This window comes from Chanos chanos, chromosome 12 (genome assembly GCF_902362185.1).
Source record: "Chanos chanos chromosome 12, fChaCha1.1, whole genome shotgun sequence".
Lineage (NCBI taxonomy): Eukaryota > Metazoa > Chordata > Actinopteri > Gonorynchiformes > Chanidae > Chanos > Chanos chanos.
The window spans coordinates 12,973,214-12,995,994 of NC_044506.1; the positions used below are offsets into that span (position 1 = coordinate 12,973,214).

The 22,781-nt window shown below is 41.2% G+C and overlaps 1 protein-coding gene across 1 annotated transcript in view; it reads left to right on the forward strand.

The window, feature by feature from the left end:
• tshz1 (teashirt zinc finger homeobox 1) overlaps positions 1 to 15,893 on the forward strand; it is a 28,379-nt gene extending 12,486 nt beyond the window's left edge. Inside the window, exon 2 of the mRNA XM_030789192.1 lies at positions 12,511 to 15,893. Coding sequence (XP_030645052.1) covers positions 12,511 to 15,893 — 3,383 coding nt within the window. The remainder of the gene's footprint in view (positions 1 to 12,510) is intronic.
• Positions 15,894 to 22,781: the final 6,888 nt, after the last annotated feature.

Genomic DNA, 22,781 nt, shown 5'->3' on the forward strand with positions numbered 1-22,781 from the left:
ATGAGAGGAACAAAAAAAAAAAAAGGAAAAAAAACAACAACAACAACAACAACAAAAAAATTGCAATTGATACAGCGTGTAGTGCTGTGACTTCCCCCTTAATCGAGGATCAGTTTTTCACTAGATTGCTTACCTCACAGTCTCTCTCTCTCTCTCTCTCTCTCTCTCTCTCTCTCTCCCCCTGTTTCTCCCTCACCCTGTCTTTCCCTTCCACCTTTCCTGCCTGCTCTGACTCTCTCTCTCTCTCTCTCTCTCTCTCTCTCTCTGTGGCAGGGCAGGTCTTTTCATTTGTCTTCATAAGCCTAATTTATTTTTGCAGCCAGATGTGAGCTGACAGGCATCACTCAGTTGAGCCGCCATCCCCCCACTGTTAGGAGGTCAGCAAACCAGTCACGTTCCCCCATTTGACTGAGTCTCCCATCAACATTATTGAAGATGGATGTGTCTTTAAAGCAGAGATTGATTGTGGATATCGGAGTTATGGCATCATTTATCATTGTGAATATTATTTAGGTGCAGGGACCGAACAAGGAGTCGGGAGTCGTGGAGCAGTGTATTGTTAGAGGACAATTTGAAGGCTGTGAAAGTTTAATTGTGAGTGTGTGTGTGTGTGTGTGTGTATGTGTGTGTGTGTGTGTTTGTATGCATGGAGAAGCAGGGAGGGGAAGGATAAGGCTCGTTTTTTGTTTCAGAAAGGTTTACTGGATTTGCTACGCCTCTGCGTCTGCTTGGCAATATTATGTTGTGTTGAGGGATGGGCTTTTTGGGCTTTTTCACATTTTTTCCTCAACCCCCCCATCTCACCCCCCACACCCCTCACCACCACCACCAACCCTCAACCATTCTTTCTCTCTCTCTCTCTCTCTCTCTCTCTCTCTCTTTCTCTCTCTCTCTCCCTCTATTGCTATGCTTGCTTGCTCCGGAGCTGTTATCGATGGTTTTGTAAGAGACATGTTCCTGTCTCCCAGAAAGCAGTGTCGTCCCTGAGAAAACTGCCCCCCCCCTCTTCAAATGCTGTTATTGATTGGGTGTGACGTGCCCCTCTTTGAGAGCGGACCCGGTGATTTAGTGGCTCTTGCAGACCCTCTGCACACCCCGCTCTTTTGTCAGCTCACTTTCACGCCCGTCAGGAACCTTCCAGAAAACCGCTGCCTCTTTGTGTGGCATGTCTCTCTGAAGGGTCGCAGAAAGGAGTTGGAACTTTTTTGGGGGTTTCTCACAATCGTATTTATCACCGTCAGTGTTATTTTGAGTTCTTCAACATTCTGTTACTTCACACCTCATTTTGTCTTGAGCTGTCTCCTTCCCTGCCTCTATTGTTTGTTTCAACTGGTTTCCATTCACTAAACTCTAGTGCACAAACCTGTGTGCAGACTGATTCCAGCAGTAACATTTTGATGCATTAAATAGTTTTTGAAAACGGCTGTATTTCTTGTGAGGAAATGTATTAAATGACCTTTCTAAAACATTGCTTTTGTTTTTTGTTAAACATACAAATCTCATATACAATAATCATTAACTAATACTGGTCAATGAAAGACATCTTACAAACATCAGAATAGCACGATAACAAAAGTGTTTAAAATATTAGCTGACCAGATATATTACGCCAATTTGTCTTTAAATATCCTATTTATTAACTCTTATTGAAGAGTCTCTCTTATTGGTGTACACATCGCCAGTTCAGTCACGTTGTTTTGTAGTTTACACTTTTATTTCCTCAACCGTACTTTTCTGTACTTTTCTGTACTTTTCTCCAAACTTTTACCTTGCCATTCAACCTCTTTTCTTTCTCATACTATCAAAGTCAAAGCCCATAGCTTCCTGAAAGCAAGCCTAGGGCAACAGTGGCAAGAACAGACTCTTCTCTTAAGAAGGACGGTCTGAATGGGAGAAGAATCGAAGGAGCCAGGAATTGTCTCAGAGGGTAAAGCTAGATGTGAAAGTATGTGAGATCGGGAATGAATGTGCATCTGCTTCCTTAAACGTGCTTCTGGATTTGAGAGCAGAAAGGTCTTTTTTTTTTTTTTTTTTATGAGACCTCACGGGTTATTTACGATCCTGGACCCCATTTTCCACAGTGTGGAGGTTCACTTTGGAAAGCAACTTGACACCCAGTAGTAACGGTCTGGCCTGAGTAAAGCTGCTAAAGTTTTCTGTTATCTGACCTTTCCTGTGTTCCCTCCCGACCCAAACCAGACATGAGGCTTTTTTTTTTTTGCTTTCTCTCTCTCTCTCTCTCTCTTTCTTTCTTTTTTAATAACATACTGCTAATCAGCTGCAAATCAAAGAAAAGAGCTCTGTTTGGCTTGATTATAATTAATCGTTATGGTTGGGAGTACACGTCATGCAGATGAAAATGATGGAAAATTATCTGCTCTGGTGTAACCAAAGTTACTGTGTTAAATTAGCCGTCTGAAGAACCTTTTTAATTTACTATAGTCAAATGTGTTGTCAGCATGGTCCAGAGCACTATTTTACACTCTAGTGGGAGTGTATTCGTCGTGACTTTAATGTACTGCAGCATTTGAACTGGTTTAGCAAAAATCACAGTGTATTTTCATCACGGACAATTGGACTATTGGAAAGTCATTATGTATTTAGAACTGTTTAAGTAAAGTGATTTGTGACAGTTTTTCCTATAATACTATATGTGTGTGTGCGTGTGTGCGTGCGTGCGTGCGTGCGTGTGTGTGTGCGTGTGTGTGTGTGTGTGTGTGTGTGCGTGTGTGTGTGTGCGTGTGTGCGTGTGTGCGTGCGTGTGTGTGTGTGTGTGTGTTTGTGTGTGTGTGTCAGGGTGTCATATGAATGGCCATTGCCCATGTTTGTCTCCAGCATGTGCAGGGTTTCCCGGTCAAAGAAGGGTCAGATTCTGGGAATGTGTGGGTGCATGTGTGTATGCGCGCTCGTGTGTGCGTATGTGTGTGTGTGTGTGTGTTCCTGAGTGGTGTACAAGCTGACGGCCCTATGAGCTGACGGTACAGGGGAGACTTGATTGATGGGTTATTGTGCAACCAGACTCAGCTAGACAGAACTGGTGAGGTCATGGCCTGAGAAAGGAGGCACTTTTTGTCCTCCTGCCCTCTCATTCTCTCTCTCTCTCTCTCCCTCTCTCTCTCCCTCTCTCACTCTCTCACTCACTCTCTCTCTCTCTCTCTCTCTCTCTCTCTCCCTCTCTCTCTTCCTCTCTCACTCTCTCACTCTCTCTCTCTCTCTCTCTCTCTCTCTCTCTCTCTCTCTCTCTCTCTCTGTCTCTCTCTCTCTGACACATTTTTTTTGCTGACCATCTCCTCTCATAGCCCTTTTTGTTTTCTTTGTCTCCTCTCCACAGATTCTTCCACGAGTTTTTTTTTTTTTTTCTGAATTATTTTCTGCAGGCTCATGGTGATTATGGCAATTCATCAGAGATGTCTTCTTTCAAGAAACTTTTCAACAAGCCACTCTCATTGCAATCAGTTTTGTTATGGTTTAGAATTTAATCTATGATCTGCTATCAAACAGTGTTTGTACTTTACTGCAAGCATATTTTATGCCTCGGAGAGAAAATGCATCAACTAAGCCATTATTGAACTCACTCTCAATACCCTTTGAGTCACTCAGTTGTTGTTTGATATGTGGTGTTTTGACTTAAACCGGATTAAATCACAAACACTGTACTTGAAGTGCCCATCATAAATCCTATAATACTCTCATAGACATAACCATAATTCTTAAGTGGACAATGCCAGATATGGATGCAGATTTAACCACGTATCTTGGGAGGAAATGGAAAAATATTACGAGAAAAAGAAGGAAGGGAATCATAATTAAAGACATAATTGTTAATGTCAGAACATTCCTGCAGGTTGTCTCTGATTTATTTCCATACCGACGACGGAGTTATACGAACGTGAAGTGAAGCATTTGAAACGTAAAATGTTAGCATTGAATCCTTTATGCCAAGGAGGCAAATCTGTGAATGTTGACTAGTCAGGCAGGTGATTGTCTGTGGCCGTGGGAAAGAGTGGCTAAAAGACTCTGATTATGGCCATCGCACAATGGGAAATGGGGTGGGAGAGGGGTCGTCAAGGTGTACTGCAGCAGACCTAATTGTTTTTCATCTCTTTTCTCCTCCTCTCTCCTTCAGAAGAGGGTGATTTATGGTAATTATCCATCTTTAGGGTCATCTATCAACTGGTAGTTGCTAGGCAATGGGAGCAGCTGCTGTTTGTGTGTGTGTGTGTGTGTGTGTGTGTATGTGTGTGTTGTGTGTGTGTGCATGTGTGTGTCTGTGTGTGTATGTGTTTGGATTGCTGAGTCCTCTGTCAGCCTTCTAACTCAGGTGATGGCCTGGTTGAGGCTCTGCGGAGGCGGGGTTTAAAGAGACAAAGAATATTTTCTTTTTCTTTTTTCTTTCTTTTTTTTTTTTTTCCGTTTTCCCTCTCCTCTCAACTCCTTTTCATGAAAATCCCTCCACATGGGGGTTCTCTGTTCGTTTTGACAGTGTTATGTCTCTCAGCGCCACAATCCAGAGAGTGTTATTGCTTTGGCAGTGAAGGTATGACGCCTGCTAGACGGGGCCTTTTTTAAATCTGCGGGTAGTCTGCTTGGACTCGGTGGCGCTCCGGGGTGTAAAGGCAGGCCAGGATCTGGGATTGAGAGTGTTCTGTAACCTGCATGACGGAGTGCAAGAGCTTTTTCTCTCCCCCTGCTAAAGAGTGGTTCCACATAAAGGGCCAGATGGGGCCGGGACTGTGGTGCTTATGATATAATGGCCATTGTCTCATCGTCGAGCTGCTCTGCCCTGACAGCGGGGGAAAGGTGATTTATAGACTGCGCCTGTCGTCATGGCGGCTCAAAACCGGCTCCCAGGGAACCTGGACAAACACACAGAGTGGGGAAAGAGAGAACGGAGAGAAAGAGAGAGCGAGAGAGAGAGAGAGAGAGAGAGAGAGAGAGGGAGGGAGGGAGGGAAAAGGAAGGAACTGCAATGCAGAAGCAATCAGGAGGAGAAAGAAAAACGAATACATGACAAAGAGGTTTTTTTCTTTTTTAATCTAAAAATCAAAGTAATTTTAAGAAGAGGCCATATGGATGATTTAACAAAAAAAAAAAAAAAATCAGAATTTATCTGGATGCTCCCTCTTAATACTCTGTAGTGTGTTTATAGTGGAAATGCATTACGCACACGTAAACACTCTCAACAATACTAATTACTATAATGTAATTATTTGTCAAGGTATTCAGGTGAAGATTGAGGCATCCTCAATTAATCAACAATCAGGAGTCATGTTTAATTAACTAAACTGCAGTAATTTACTCTCTCATTGTTTACAGCCTGCGCTGTGATCTGCTCTATTCAGCTCCATCAATAAGCACAGCCAGTCATACAGTTCAGGCCATTAAAACGATACTGAAATATATCGAATTAATTGCATTGTTACAAATCCAGTTGTGCTGAACCAAAAAGCTTTTCATTTATGTATGTATGTATTTATTTATTTATTTAAATGAAGGCCATTGATATATATTCGTGGGCCTGTTTCTCATGTCGGTCTTATTTCATTTGGCTGTCGTAAGTTAGATTGTAATGAAGCAGAGATATTCATTAGTGCAGATGTACAGTAACCAAGCTCGACTATGAAACAGATTGCTTCTGTATTTTTTAGGACCTCTGAATGCTTTGCCTCTACATGTTACAAACGCTGAGTGAATCTATTTGTGTGTGTGTGTGTGTGTGTGTGTGTGTGTGTGTCTGTGTGCAGTCATGTTTTCTAATAAGGTTCCAGCATGTTGATCAAGGGGAGGGGAAAAATGAATTCCATTGATTTTTACAAAACCAAATCAATTGATCTTGCACCACAACCTGTGATAACAATACAGCGTTTTGTTTTGGGGTTTTTTTCCGCCTTTTCACTGAGTTTACTTTAATTCCTTTGTGTTTATTTTCATCTCAGTGTAATGAAAGGAAATGCCATGGGCCTTGCAGGTGGGATTTGTCGTGGGTTTTAATCACAGGGTTGTAAAAGGTGATGTTGCTGGTATTTCAACAAACTTGTACCAGCATACAGATTTGTCCAATACTGTGCGTACTGAGGGAATAAATGGAAGGATAGATTGAGAGTGGATTAGGAAAACAGATTAAATCATAGATACACTACTACAGACTCCATATCCATCTCCCTCTTCTTTTGGCTCTCACGGTGAACTCTGGGGAAAAATTACCTCAGTAACATTAATGACGGTTAATTATCAGTTGATTTGAGCCCCTCCATTATTTAGCAGCCATACTGATATCAGCATTTAGGGGTCATATGGGAGTATGAGATGTAAGTGCTTTGTTGTGATTTGGTGAGTTAATGCTTTTGCGTAGTAAAGTAACCCATATTGACTACCCCGCACTATGAATGAGGATGTAACAGTGGTAAAAGGCGACAGGCCCTGCCTGGCTCCCCTGGTGCTGCTGTCACCTCCCCTTTGCGCTTCCCTCCCCTATTGTTTGAAGCTAATGTAAAATGCACTGTCTATATGACCCATTTTAGCAGCCCATTAGCATAATTTGGCTGTCGCATGGCCACTGAGTTAATGTACTTGCAAATGACAGGAAAAGTGTGTTATACGACCTTAGGGTTTTTAAAAATTAAATGACAAAGTAGGCCGCACTTTGCATAAGTATGGTCTTGACATTGGTGCGCGCATGTGTGTGTGTGTGTGTGTGTGTGTGTGTGTGAGTGAGAGAGAGAGAGAGAGAGAGAGAGAGGGAGTATCTACGCGAGTTGATGCACTCCATAAGTATTTTATTTCTTTCCACTGATGGTCAACATTTACATCTTTAGACACTGAAATATATAATGGATATAGGAAACAATTATCATTCAGAATATTCATTTCTGGTCAAAATATTCAAAATCCTTTCAATGGGAGATAATATTTATACAATTTGAATACAATTTTTTATATCAATATCAATATTTTATTGATGTGGACTACATATAAGGAAACCTCATATTCATTAAGAACAGAATTCAAAATGTTGAACTTGTAAATTCAAAACATATGGAAAGTTAAAAAAAAATACACAAAAACTGGACACAAAATATATATACACATTGCAGTTTTCTTAGCAGTACTGTTATTAAGTATTATTCGACATGAAAGACCTACTTGAGTAGCAGTATTCATGCTCATCTCCCGGAAGTGTTTAAGCCATGGAGATGAATTTGTATTGCAGACTGGAATGCCATACCAGTTATTCTGGGCCCTGGAGCAATTCTGCCATATGGTAGCCTATTCCACATGGGCAGTAGGAGGGGGTTGGGTTGGATTTTTACAAGAGCGGTTAAGAAGGCAAAGCAGATATTAATTTAGAGGGACCACTCCACAGTATCTGCAGCAACACAAATCACTGTCACTCAGTAAGGAGAGGTGGGCAGGGCCCATGTAAAACGCCCGTCTGCACTTCAAAAGGTCCTTTTGTTTGGTCTGTAATAAAGTTAGATGTGTCTCTGAGAAAAAGGCCAAAAAAAGCCCCAAGACAGACGACAAAGGGGGTCCTCAGCGAGCAGATTGTGTGTGAGATGATGAAAAATGTGAAGGCTTTCTCCTCGCCGTGGTTCACGTCGGGCCAGAGAGGGGGTCAATTCTGCGCTATGTTCCAAAACCCCCCAGATATCTGTCCATCCATGTAATGCTCTCATTATTCCTTAAAAGGGATCATGCATCAATGGAGAGCCAAAGAATGAATGGATACTGTTCATTAACTCCCCAAACACTGACGTAACCCAGCGGAGAGATAAAAAACAGGTTATTAAAGGCTAATTTCTGTGCTCACTGTGTGAGGAGCACGCTAGCTATGTGGATTTCTCAGACAGCTCTAGTAGAGCCTAACAGACTGAGGTGGCATGCAGTGAGCAGTGCGGGGCAGACAGCATCACGCCAGCGAAGCCTTGCATTAGCCCCCTAGAAGACGAAGAGGAAAAAAAAAGGTATGAGAGAAAGAAAGAAAGAGAGAGAGAGAGAGAGAGAGAGAGAGAGAGAGAGAGAGCGCCAGAGAGATTGCTGCATTTCCACTGACATGCTGTGCATTACCATAATTGGCTTTTCTACATGATAGGACAGAGGAAATAATAATGTCATTTTATTTACAGCCTCCATGTCCCTTGCGCTGGAGCCTCCTGTGCCACTCCGCCATGCTGTGTAGGTCAAATGACATCTTTTGATCAGCCCTGTCCAAAGGCATCAAACTTGAGTGGCATGTAATGGAGACCTCGTGACAAACCGCATCGAGGAGAGAAATAAGACTTGCCAGTTTCCCATTAAAATGTCTGCTAAACAGCACGGCTTCCCCCTGCCCACTCCAAAACCACTCTGACCACCTAAATCAGTGGAGTGAGGGAAGGCTGAATTGGACATTAGCACCATAAATGACTGCTGTGATTGCCCTCTCTTTCCAAATAAAATAAATAAATAAGAAAGAAAAGGAGAGAGGGAGAGAGGGAGGGAGTGAAACAGGGGAGAAGACAGTGAGCCACAGGAATGCTAGTCACAGTCAGGCAGCTCTGATCATGTCAGGTCACTAGTCTGTTTTAGGTTGTTTTTTTTTTTTATTTCATTCCCCCACCCACCCCTCCCCCTTATCTTGTACGTTAGGATCCTTTAGCACCAGCCAAGGTACTCAGACATACAAATCAGACAAGTAGATTTATGTATCCAACTTGCAGACCTTTGTGAAAAAAAAAATGATATGAAAATTTTAGGGTGTGTTTAGCAAACTTACTACAGAGACATTGTAACTTGGATAGGGCAAAACCACCCAGCATGAAGCTGATGGAGAGGTTGTATGTGCTTGTGGGGGAGATGTGTGTACATGTTTAGCTTACATGTTGGGGTGGGTCTGTGTGTATGTGGGAGGGGATTTGCGTGTTTGTAGGAGGGGGGTACATGTGTGTGTGTGTTTGTGTGTGTGTGTGTGTTTGTGTGGCGGGGGGAGGGGGTGTGTGAGGAGAGGAGGGGTGTGGGGGGGTTGTGGTGGTAAGGTTGGCTGGCTGTCTGGTTGATCTGTGCTGGTTGAGACAGTGAGGTTTGGTCATGTCCCGCTGCTGTGTCACCTGTCTGGGCGAAGCGAGGCCTCAGAGAACTAAAGTGACAGCCGCACTCTGGACACAGATGGCCTCCCTCTCCTTCTGCATACCGCTGCGCACCTTTTAGTGTGTGTGTGTGTGTGTGCGTGTGTTGAGTGCACACACACACACACACACACGCCAAGATACTCCGTCCGATCACATCTTTATGTGTGCGCATATGGACACATACAGTTATGCACACATTTGCAAACACATTCACATACACCAGTGTCAAATCTGCACTTTAAAATGCACTGCACTGTTTTATCGGCACAGTTAGTTTTTTTTTTGTGTGCTATCTAGACTTCTGTCTTTTCAGATATACTCAGAGTTGTGATATGTTTGGGAATCAAACTTTGCAGGTCTCTCTCTCCCTTACTGTGTATTCTTTTTTTAGTCACTATTGATTCTCCTAATTGCATGTATTCTTAACAACTTATCTGTCCTTTTTTTTTTTCTCTCTGACAGTACAATGTGGGTTTATTTTTGACTGACAAACACAACAAGCCCCTCATCCTCCCCCTCCCCTTAATCCCTCTTTCATTGTTCAGACTGACGCTTAAAAGCAGTGGCTCAATGAAAGATGTCAGCAGTCAAATTTCTGATTGGGTTATTAAGTGTGAGTGCAGCGCTGATCGCCCGGCGGTTTTGACGCAGATGGCAAAAAATTGCCAAGTTGGGTTTTGAAGCCTGAAAGTGTGGACAGTGACATGACAACACTGATGTCTGTCAAGAGCCACATGGCTGTGGGGTTGAGTAGATGTGCTAGTTTTGGTGTCAGGTCTTGCTTGTCTCTCTCTGCAAAGCATTTCCTCACTCCAAACACTCACTAATTATAGTGAGGAGAGAGGGGGAAAAAGTTATTTCTTTATTTAGTCTTATGTCTTTATTTATTTATTTTCTGTTTTGTTTTAATGTGATAAGCTGTCGTAAGCGCTGCGGATACTTGTAGGAATTATCAGGCCTTCAATCTGCAGAGCCATTTGCTGACGGAATATTTCCTTCGATGTAATTTTGGATCAGTGATTTGTTTGACAGTTTCTGCAGTTGGTAATGTTAATTTACGCTGCCTCCTTGATTTCTCAAAGGATGTGATAGCTTGTAAACCATTTAAGTTGGAAGCTTTTCAGAAGAGTCAATTTAGTTCATTCTGAGACACAAAGCTTTGTATGATCTTCATGAGTACAAATATTCAGACCATGATTTTTCTTGGAATATGCACGCAAACACACACACACACACACACACACACACACACACACACACACACACAGAATGCTCCTATACATATAAACACACACTCAGACACAGTCACAGCTGTTTATGCCGCCCTAGCTTCTTCCAGGCAGCAGTAAATGGCACCTTACAAACATCAGGTATTATGTCCACTTCGATTACAGTATGGTGAGTTGCACGCTGTTTGAAGCTGACAGCACATCTGCTTCAGAAGGAGAGACAGATACTGGCATCGTGGACAGACATCTCATGGTGGCTGAAAAAGATAAAGGAAGAACTCTTCCTGCACTGTCTGTCTCTTTTCTTTCTCTTATTCTCTCCATCTTTTCTCAGGTTCTGTTTTTTCTCATCTGTCTCTTCCTGTTGCCTTCAAAGTTTTAGTAGCTGTTGTAGTCTGAGCCATGTTGTATTCAAAATGGCTGATAAGAGAAACCTCCCCCTCCTTTCTCCATATTGAATTGGAGGCTTTTTGGAGCTGGACATGTTGTGAGCATGCATTCTCTGTAGAGGTGCTTTGATGTCTTCGCTGGCTGAGCTCTCATTTTGTTTATCTCTCGACACAGATCGAAAGCAGCTGATGGAACAGGAATTTAATCCTACCGTTCCTCATTAAGCACTTGGTCTCATGGCCTTTATTCACTTTTCATTAAGCGTATTAAACGAATGGCGTACGTTTCTTCCTCTTTTTGTCTCTCAGCTGCCACGACAGTGCTCCATTATTCTGCTTTCTGCCATGACCCTGGCTACACACAATGTGTTGAAGGAGCTTTTTGTGCTTGTAAAATCAATACACACACCTGAGAATATTGTTATTTTCATGTCTTTTTTTTCAATACGGTAATGGAACTGATAATCTGTCATGCACATTTCCAGACAATGGGAATATCTTCATATAATTTCCACTAAGTTGAAGTGGCTGTCACAGAAAAGAGTGGATTTACATCTACATCTGTCTATGATTTTAAAATATAATTATGTCTGTGAAATCTTAGCTTGTGTTTTCCAACCACCATTCCTTTGGATTTTTTTTTTTAATATGCTGCATCCCTTTAAACTATCGTGTTGAAATGAGAAAACTGACTTTCTATCAATCTCCAGAGACCAAAAAACCTGAAATCTAGACAGGAGGGGAAGAGGTGTTGAAACTGACTGGATTATGCATTGTTTCCTTTCCGTCTCTCTATGTTTTGCGGCACACTTGACTCCCTGAGATTTAGTACAGCATGGACCGTGACAACATGACATGTCATTTCCACTTGCATTTCAGTGCGACACGCTGCGAGAACTTCCATTGCTACTGCCAACTGAACTCCTGCGAGTGGGGCTTCGCATCTTTGGCAATAACTCACCCGCAATCTCACACTCTGAGGAGCCTGGTTTGAGTGGCACAGTGGCAGGGGAAACTGGATCAAAGTCAGACACAGCCTGTGCCCTCTAAGTACAGACAGGAAGAGAGAGGGAGAGAGAGAGAGAAAGAGAAAGAGAATATCGGATGTATTGCCAATAAGTAGAGAGTAACAGCATGTCTTGAAAAATATTTAGAACTGGGAGTAGCTTGTGACTGGGGATTGTGGTAAACACTGGATAGTGTTTTCTTGATAGAACAATGTTTACTTTGATTGACAATTAGATGAATATTTGATGGACTGACAACATTGTATATAATATTTTGTTCACTGATATTAGGTCACACTTAGTTGGTTTCTTAGATCTCTTGTCTTTGAACTCTTGGTGTTCATCTGGTCCATTTTTTTGCTGTTGTCCCTGTTTATTCACTCAAGGGGACTTATTTTTCTTGCTCATCTGTACTCCCCTTTACCCTTGCTGAGCTATAATGTTCGATAGCTTCGTTAGTCTTGCCAGTGAAGGGTACTATCTATCATAGTCAAGATATGGATGTTTGCCACTTTATAATTGCAAACCTGTGTCCTTTGCCAGGACTATTGACAAAAAATCTCTTTAGGATCATTATACAGGCATGGACACACACACTCACACAAACAGATGTATGCATATTCAGACGTTAAACATTTCTCACAGAAACCTAAAAATTAAACAGAAACGCAACCGCTTTTTTTCCATATAACTTATCTAACTCCTGGCTTCACTTTGAAGTTACATTTTTCTTTTGTATTTTGGCTCATCATCAGATTTTGTGCTTTGTCTTTTGCAGCGTACGTGCCTGAGGATGAGCTCAAGGCAGCTAAGATCGATGAAGAACACCTGCAGGATGACGGCCTCTCCTTAGACGGTCAGGATGCAGAGTACCTGTGCAATGAAGAGGAGGATGGCAGAGACCAGCTGAGCTACCAGAACTCCCCACTCAGCAATGGCACCAACCCAGACGCTGGGTATGGATCGCCTCTCAGCGATACCAGCGATCACCTGGCCGACTTCAAAAGCACCTCCTCCAGGGAGGGCCAGGATAAAGATGATGCTGAGGACATGGAAACAGACGCAAGCCTCTCTTTCCAGGACAGCCTGGCGCAGATGAAAGCTGTCTATGCAAACTTGATCTCAGATGCATCCTGGTCAAGCATTACCAGGGACATCATGAAAAGCAAACAGATCAACACTAGCAGCAGCAGTACCATATCCACCCATAGGGGGAGCAGTAGTGTTGCTAATAGCCATGTGAAAAATGTTAGCAGCAGTGGAGGCAACAACATTAGCGGTTCTAGTGCCACTACGAAAACAACCACAAGCACCACCGCCACAGCTAATGCCACCACCTTAAATAACACTAACAACGGAAATATTACTGGTGCTAACTCTAGCAGCATTGCTTATGACTGGCACCAAGCTGCATTAGCCAAAACTTTACAGCATGCACCTTACCACCTCCTACCAGAGCCAAGCCTCTTTAGCACAGTGCAGCTGTACCGGCAGAACAATAAGCTCTATGGGCCTGTTTTTACAGGAGCAAGCAAGTTTAGATGCAAAGACTGCAGTGCAGCTTATGACACCCTGGTAGGCCTCACAGTACACATGAATGAAACGGGCCATTACCGTGATGACAATAAGGATAATGAGGATGACAGGGGCAAGAAATGGTCGAAGCCCAGAAAGCGTTCACTGATGGAGATGGAGGGCAAAGAAGATGCTCAGAAAGTCCTAAAATGCATGTACTGTGGCCACTCATTTGAATCTCTACAAGACCTGAGTGTCCACATGATCAAAACAAAACACTACCAGAAAGTGCCTCTCAAAGAACCAATGCCAGCTCTTGCCTCAAAGCTGGTTCCCTCTACCAAAAAGAGAGCTTTTCAGGACATAGTGTCCCCATGCTCACCTGAGTCCATTAGTAGCACACCTGGTGTCCCACTGACAGAGTCCACTAAGGACCCGAAGGTGGCTAACCCCTATGTTACAGCCAACAATCGCTATGGCTATCAGAATGGTGCCAGTTACACTTGGCAGTTTGAAGCCAGAAAAGCGCAAATTCTCAAGTGCATGGAATGTGGAAGTTCTCACGATACTTTACAGCAACTTACAGCCCACATGATGGTTACCGGACATTTCCTCAAAGTTACAAACTCTGCTTCAAAAAAAGGAAAGCAGCTGGTGTTTGATCCAGTTGTGGAAGAAAAAATCCAATCCATTCCTCTTCCACCAACCACTACACGGCTTCCACTTCCCAGCATCAAGTCACAGCCAGATTCACCAGTGCAATCCACGATGTCTGAAGAGAGGAGGGAGCCAGAGGAGGAAAAAATGGAGGAAAGTGAACCAGAGAAAAAGATCAAAGAGGAGAAAGAGGATACATTTGAGAAAAATGAAAAAACAGACAAATCTGGTCACTATAAGTACCTAAGAGAGGAAGATCTTGAAGAAACTCCAAAAGGTGGTCTAGATATCCTCAAATCTCTGGAGAATACTGTGTCCAGTGCAATCAGCAAAGCTCAGACAGGAACACCCACATGGGGAGGATATCCCAGCATCCATGCTGCCTACCAGCTCCAAGGGTCGGTAAAATCGTCTCTACCTGCCGTGCAGAGTGTCCAGATTCAACCAACTTTCAGTGCCAGTAGCTTGAAGTCTTTGACATCTGACCCTAGTGCCCTAATGCACTCCCCTGGCAGTCCATCCTCACCTCCAAACCATAAAAACAATGTCTTGGCTATGGAGGAATTAGTTGAAAAAGTCACAGGTAAAATTTCAATGAAAAGAGAGAGGGATGAGAAGGTCAGTGAACTCAGATCTAAGCATAGTGTTGCCAAATCTCCTTCACCTGTGCCCAAGGAGAAAAAGGAATTGGCCAGGTCCGATGAAATCAGTAAACCTGTAAAGAATGGTACTGGTGATGAGGAGATGGAAACAGTTTGTAGGGAGAGAGAGCAAAAGGAGAGTCAAGTAGACAGTGGTATCAAGAATGGCACAGATGCCATCAAAACACAGGTCAGCAACGGTTGCAGTAATTTGGGAATCATCACAGATCACTCACCGGAACAGCCTTTTGTGAATCCCCTCAGTGCGTTACAGTCTATCATGAACACTCACTTAGGCAAGGCGTCCAAAGCTGTTAACCCCCTACTGGACCCATTGGCAATGTTGTACAAGATTAGCAACAACATGATGGAGAAACCCATTTACAATCCAACTCAGGTCAAACAATTAGAGTCCATCAACAGATATTATGATAATGATGATCAACCCATGGACTTAACAAAATCCAAGAGCAGCAATGGCCGTTCTAACAACTGCACCTCCACTGTTATCAGCAACAATAGCTCCTCCAGCAACAGCAACACCAATAACAGCAACAGACCTATTCTCTCCAGTTTAACTGAATCTGTATCATCTCCTCTACGTGAAAATGCATTAATGGACATTTCAGACATGGTGAAGAACCTCACAGGGCGACTGACGCCAAAGTCATCAACACCTTCGTCTATATCAGAGAAGTCAGATGCAGATGGCAGTGCATTTGAAGATGCTTTGGAGGATCTTTCTCCAGTCCAGAAGAGGAAAGGAAGACAGTCAAACTGGAACCCCCAGCACCTACTTATTCTCCAAGCCCAGTTCGCTTCCAGCCTCCGGGAAACTCCAGAGGGGAAATTTGTCATGACAGACTTGGGTCCTCAAGAGCGGGTCCAGATCTGCAAGTTCACGGGTCTCTCTATGACCACCATCTCACACTGGTTGGCCAATGTAAAGTACCAGCTGAGGCGGACAGGTGGAACCAAGTTTCTGAAGAACATAGATTCAGGTCAGCCACTGTTCTTGTGTAATGACTGTGCTTCTCAGTTCAGAACTCCATCCAGCTACATTAGTCACTTAGAATCTCATTTGGGGTTCAGCTTGAAGGATCTCTCCAAACTGTCCATAGACCTTATAAGAGAGCAGCAAGCTGTCACAAAAATTATCACAGACAAGACATGCAATGTCCTTGGTCTGACCGAGGAGGACTCTGGCTCAATTTTTCAGTGCAAACTGTGCAATAGAACCTTTGTCAGCAAGCATGCAGTCAAGCTGCACCTCAGTAAAACACATGGCAAATCACCAGAGGACCACCTGATCTTTGTTACTGAACTTGAAAAGTTAGATAAACAGTAAAGGAGCAGGCCAGAGGCAGTGACGTGACTGACTTGAGAATCATTGCACTATATCACTGTACTGCACTGCGCCTGAACTGAGCCTTTGAAATCAGACTGAATTCTGTTGTGAAACTGCCTAACTGGACTGTGTTTTGTTTTGTTTTGATTTCTTTGAGTTTTTTTATTTCTATTACTTACTTTGTATTGTATTTATATATCTGTCTGTTATGTGCATGTTTTTTTTCCCCTTTTTTTTTTATCCCTGTGAAGTCAGATTCAACCATAATTTCCACTGTTTCTAGTTTGTGAAATTCGGAATGAAACTAACATTGTGTCCACAGGCATAGGCAAAAATGGAGAGAGGGCATATGAGGTGAGCATTAAAAGGAATTCAGTGGAATGAATTTTTACTAAAACCTTATTTCAAGTTTTAACAGAAGACTGAAGTTGCATTTCTGGAATTGAAGCGTGGAGCCATTTAGGAAATGCTTAAAAAGTGGCTATTTTTTACTACAGTCACACTTAAAAGAGTTGAAAACAGCAGTTTGGCCTGGGGAGAATTATTGTTGTTAATCCCATAAATGAACACATGAATATAGTGCATAAAGGTAATGAAAAAAGAAAATGTAAGCATTGGAAGATTTTTCGTTCAATGACTGCATCAGTTAACTCATAATCTAAGTTCCCTTAAGTAGATTTTTTAAGTACAATTTGGCAGATGATTTTATTGTTAAATATTGTTTTATAGCAATTTGGAAAACTTATGCTTTGGTACCAGTTTCCTCTTTCTATAGTGTGCCGCTTCAATTTCAACCTGTAAAGACTTAATTGAAATCTTATATGCATATATATATATTTAAATGATATGTAAATTTCCATTGTCATATCTCGCCAATCGCCAACAGCTCAACATTATTTGTATGGTGTGCATTCTTTTATATTGTCATTTTATATATAGTTAACAAAACAAGAAAATATGTAAATAGATATATATGCAGTATGAATACTGTAGAGCCGCAACTTGTCCTTTTGTTTTCAAAGAAAAGTAGATCCTCCGATGTGGTTTACATAAATGAATTAAACCAAGTGCATCTCTTTTGATGCATGGTATGTGAAAATAAACAAACAATGCACAATAGATTATACAGTACATTTCAATGTTTTATCATAATTGTGGAAAGTCCTGTTGACTCTCATTAAAAAAAAATGTTTTTCCCCAATTGTAAAATAAAACCTGAAGCAGTTCTTGACTAATTCTTTTTCTTTTCATCATTAAGTTTTTTTTCCCCCTTAATGTTGGACAGAAGTAAAGTATAAGTCAATCTGACAGACCGAAAATAGAACAAAATATGAAATACTGAACAGAATTAACAGTAGTAAATATATGGATAGTGATTCTATTTTTATCATTAATTTTTTTATCTGACATCATAACAAAATCATACAATGAATACAGACCCCAAAGTTTTTATTTTATCATTATTGTCCTTGACCTCAAGCCCTGACATACAACTTATACATTTGATGGAGAGCTTCAATATCTTGCAGTTCTTCACATAAAGCTTGAAAAAAAAGACCTTAAAGAATTCTTGTACATAAAAGAACATTTGCAGGGATAAATACTGCAGATAAACAACAGGCATTTTGAAGAGATTCATACATTTACACAAAAAGGAAAGAAAAAATTGAGTATTTAATACATCGCAGTTAAGCCTGTATATCTGTCTTCTCAAGACAGATACCAGCTCTGCAGATCCTGCCTACTCTCTTTTGTTAAAGATCTTACCAGCCCCATACCAGCCCCGTCCTGGTACGTATTCTATGTAAATTACGGTAATCATGACAAATGCCACAATGCATCTACCTGCAGAGCAAACGGAAACATCTGCAGATAGACACAGTTTAAGCAGATTTGCATAGCTTTCCCTACTTATACAAATACATTCAGAGTGATTTACTGGCTTCCAACTTTAGGTAAATGCACAGTTTCTGCAGCGAATATAACAATTTACTTCTCTCAACTCAATTACTGTGTGATTATGCGCCATGTGCCATGGACACAGAAACAGAACAAGAAGGGTGAAGGAGCTACTTAGTATTTGCAAAAGAATCTAAATCTCCATCTGAACCAGCTTTAGGGAGTTGCTATGTTAAACCCCGTGTCAAATGTCCTATTTACAGATATTCAAATTGGCTTGTGTTGACTTCCAGACAGTCTTACAACTCTCTTACAAAGATCAATATTGACCTTTTGGTTACCTCTTTTGCTTTAATTTTTTTAGCAAGCCTGTAGCATTGTGCCGTGTTAAGGTATTTAGATTTAAATGATTTTGTACCTTGGAAAGATGCAATAAGTTTCTGTCTAAAATGAGAGCGAACAATTTTCTCAAGTGTACACATTTTCTAATCAAGATTAGAAAATCACAGCTTCAGGATTTCTGAATGCCATATGTTAAAGTAGAAGTGTGAGTAAAACCTTGGCACAGGTGGGAACAAAATGGAGTGAATCACATATGCAGTGACTTTTTTTCCCCCAAAAAATAACCAGATAAAAATGACTTTGTTATTAAAATCATGCCTTTGAGGTACTTTGTGGTTTCAGATGTATTATGAAATTAAGCCACCCATTTTTCCCTGACACCTGGGGTCGTAACACACTCTTCTGATAAAGGGGCATGGCAGGTTTCTTCCAATAGTATTTACTGAGTGACTTAGGTTTCCGCATAGATTTTCTTTACATTTGCCTGAGGCACTGCATTGAGAAACAATAAGAAGCCCCAGTGTCTCACAGCTTGTGTTCGATACCATAAAAGCTCAGTCCTATGCAGGCTTAAAGTTTAATGTGAAAGATTAAAAAAGAAAGAAAAAAAAAACCCACAGCAGGTAGACATAGAGCATAGAGTGTAAACACCTTTGAAAAGGTTTGCTTTGCACTTAAAAAGGGTTATATAGGGTTCTTCTCTGCTCTAGAAATCAGTATTTTCCAGGATGTGCTCAAACAAAAACAACATCTACAAATTTTAATTATCTGAAAAAAAAAAAAAGAACCGGAGATAACTTTTGAAGGTGAAATCAGTATTTACCTCATTCTTTTTATGTCTCTTGCTTTGTCCCTGCATTTGATGTCATCATGGTGTGTCTGACTGAGCATAGCTCATTTCATAATACAGCAAAGACCAATTTTAGTCACAACATTGTGAAGACTGATTTTACACTTGGTTACTTGAACAAATGAATTCACAAAGAAAACCGACCATATGCAGAAATAAACAAATCAACAAAGTGGAATATTGTAACAAAGGCCCCTCAGATGGGTACATGTCGTTTTTGACTTATTCCATGTTGCAGCATATTTCTCACAGCGCTTAAACACGCAATCGTCAACATTAAGTCTACAAAAATCATGAATATTGAATAGCCTGTCTTCTCAAAGCGTCAACTGTTGTCGTTGGAGATGTGGCCCATCAGAACGACTCAATCAGACACTGCTATGTCTGTTACTTTTCTCTTCCACTTTAAAGCAAACAAAAAATAAATGAGCTCCCTTTTTTTTGCTATTTCTCGACCTCACAGACCTAGGAAGTGACATAAATATAATGCTTTACAAAAGCTGCTATGAAAGAAGAATATGATAAATTCTATCTGTTTACAATTTGTTATAATCAAAAGGCAGCGCAGTGAGTCTGAGAGCTCGAGTGCAATTGAAATGTTTAGCTTTGAAATCGCGCATATCTGCAATGCACCAGTTGACGTTAAATGGAAAACAATGATTCAAAAAAAAAAAAAAAAGACAACTCGTGGCCCATGTGTCATTGAATATTTATGTTTTCTTCAACAAATTAATAAAATGAAAAAGTGCGAAATGATTATGGGGGCTCTTCTCGTGCCCTGACATTTCCTGCATTTCGCTCGTGTCGAGGGACCTTTCGTATTGTGGTTAAAGGGTGAAGATGCCCATCAACTCGTTATGACAGCGTGCAACACTTCTCGGCGCAACCTGAAGATCAAATACATATCCCACACAACTCAATATTTATCAGCAAATGACAACACATCAGCAATTACTTATGTTTTACATTCACTAAGACGTCAAAAACCTCTCTATGGTAGAGGATAGGAGCATGGAATGTACCACCTTGCTGTCCCTTGACTTCATAATGAGAGGAAGACTCAAGAAAACAGAAGACTGACTTTAAAGAATGTTATTTTATGTTTCAGTGTGCACTAAAATTCAAATTAAATTGTGACATTCCATAGTTTTCCCTCTAACTTTCTGTATAGTAACTAACTACTTTATGAACTGTTTTCATGTCAGTTAGTGATTCCTTCTGAAGAGTCATTACCGACCTCCAGGTAAGTGTGTTTATTGAATGACCAGGATTTGTTTTTAAAAAGAACAGAATCACTTCTTGCTGTCAATGAAAGCTGTCAAATGACTGTGTGAATAAAATTGAATCACAGTTGAAAACACTGAAGAAAACAAAGAGCTGTCAAATAAATATACAGAACAGAATAAATTGTGAGTCTGTTTGATTGGCAGGCAGCACTGGATAGAGCGTATATTTGAGAAAACAAATACGGTAGAGAATTTGAGTCCCCGTTGGTGATGGACTGCGAGATCATTGCGAGACTATTTGATGCCTGCCTCCAAACTGACATCTGAAGAGTTTGAAGCTGGCTAGTGAATGGTTGTATTCCTGTCAAAAACCAGAGCTGTGTTTTCAGATTGAACATCTTGGTTATTCATCAGTGTATGGATAGTGGCCCTGAAGAATGGAGATGTGACAAAATGGAATCTTTATAGAATAATGATGGCTGACACTGGGCCTAATGGATACGCTGCTTTTAATCTGAATCAAGCCTTGTTTTATGATCAGTTCTTCTGCGAGGCCTACAGGTGGGCTGTCACAGCATGTGTCTTCTCTCGCTTACCTGCTACACGTAAAAGAAAATTCCAGCAGAACAATTTTCGCCAAAAGATTTAAAGATTCTTTATTTTTGGTCAAATGATAACATTAACTCACTTTACATTGTGCACTGTACTCTACCACACTAGTTATCACTACTGATTTTGAGTTCATCGAAATGCTTTCAAAAGTTAAACAGACATATTTTGTTTAAATTTGTGTATCTGATTTTCAATGATTTAAGGGCTTGATGAAGTTGTAAGGTGCATATGTGTCATAGCATACATGAGAGAAGATTATTTGTCTCTGCAGTATACAGCAATTAACCCATCATGGCCCACCCATATGGAAGGTTCTATTTAATGATATACCTCCCATTTAAAAAAAAAGTCCCTAAAGAAGCAAACACAAAATTCCCACCTTTCTGTTCTTGTATGTTGTATGTTTGTTGGTTAAAGAGGTTCATTGCCTTGCATTGAGAAGTAAATGACTGAATTTTGTCATGTCTGAATGATATATGCACAACCTGTAATTGCACAGGGCCGCACAGAGAAACAAAAGCATTCTGCAACTGTTGCTATGGGATTTCTCTGCAATCTCATTCCAAATTGATATCAGAAAGGAGGTTCCTTCCAAATGAATGATTACTGAAGTTGTTGTGTTCTCATTTTCAGTGAGGAAAAATGCATATTACCACTGTTTATGACCTATACTATGTTGAAATGGAATCCCAGTTTATTGGTACCTCATGCTGACGTTTTTTTTTTTTTTTTGTACAGTTGAATATTGTGCCTTTTTCTTTTCCTCTGAAACAAACAGCCAGGCGTGAACATGGTAAAAATCTGACTAGTCAGAGTTACTTCAATACAGCAATGATGAGCTTGGATATATCACAGAGCTTGGATAGCATTGTAAGTCTAAAACCTTCATATCTTTGATGCTAACGTGCTCGTACAGACAGGATTGGATGTGATTGTTCAGTTAAAGACCATTAGAAGCCATTTTGTTTGTCCCATAGACATGTTGAAATAAACCCTCACTCACTCATTATCTAAGCCGCTTATCCTAATTAGGGTAGTGGGGGTTGCTGGAGCCTATCCCAGCATTCATTGGGAGAAAGGCCGGGACAGAGCCTGGACAGGTCGCCGGTCTGTCGCAGTTGAAATAAACCGTTAAGAGAAAATTATGAGAAAAGATGCCAATTTACGGGTACAAAGACGCAAAAGTCCTGACAAATTTTAAATGTGGACTTCAGCTGAGCTATTGCCATTTCGTTTCTCAGGAGTCAATGATTTTGCATCATGTCGTTTCCTCTGGTGATACAGATACTAACAGCATGTCCACAGCATGCTTAGCATAACACCCTTTCATGTTTTGTTAGTTGCATCGTTCTTGTTTGGTTTTTGTTTCAGGGTGGTTGAGGGTCCCAAGCGATGATGACACATCATGGCATGGATTCAGATTCAGGGGGCTGTGGGCTGTCCAGCGTGGCATCATTAGCTCTGTGGAGATGCTGCATCTCTGACACATGTCTGCTGCAATGCAGCCAACCCACAGACGAGCTTATGACGCTCCTGCATAATTTGGAGGTAATGCTTCGTTCATGTGGAGGCATGCTGTCAGTAGATGCCATGCACGGGGGACAGCAGAGTGTGAGTGTGTGTGTGTGTGTGGGGGGGGGGGGGTTTATAGATGTATGTAGAGAATTATCCAGAGCTCTGTTGGTCTCAAATGACTGCTCCGTATTACATGCAGGGGGGAGCATTCCCTATACGAGGTGGAACAATCATACATTTCAGCCAAAAACCCACCCGCCATAGTGAGTCCTTTTCAAACAAAGCTGACAAATTATTCAGCGTTGCGTTATTGATTTTTGCAACAAGTATAGTCATTGTAGTCATTGTTGAGACAACACCGAATCGTTATTGTGTGGTAGAAAAGAAAGACTTCAATTACTGTTATGCCAAAGCGCTTTCATTATATTAGTATAACGGGATAAG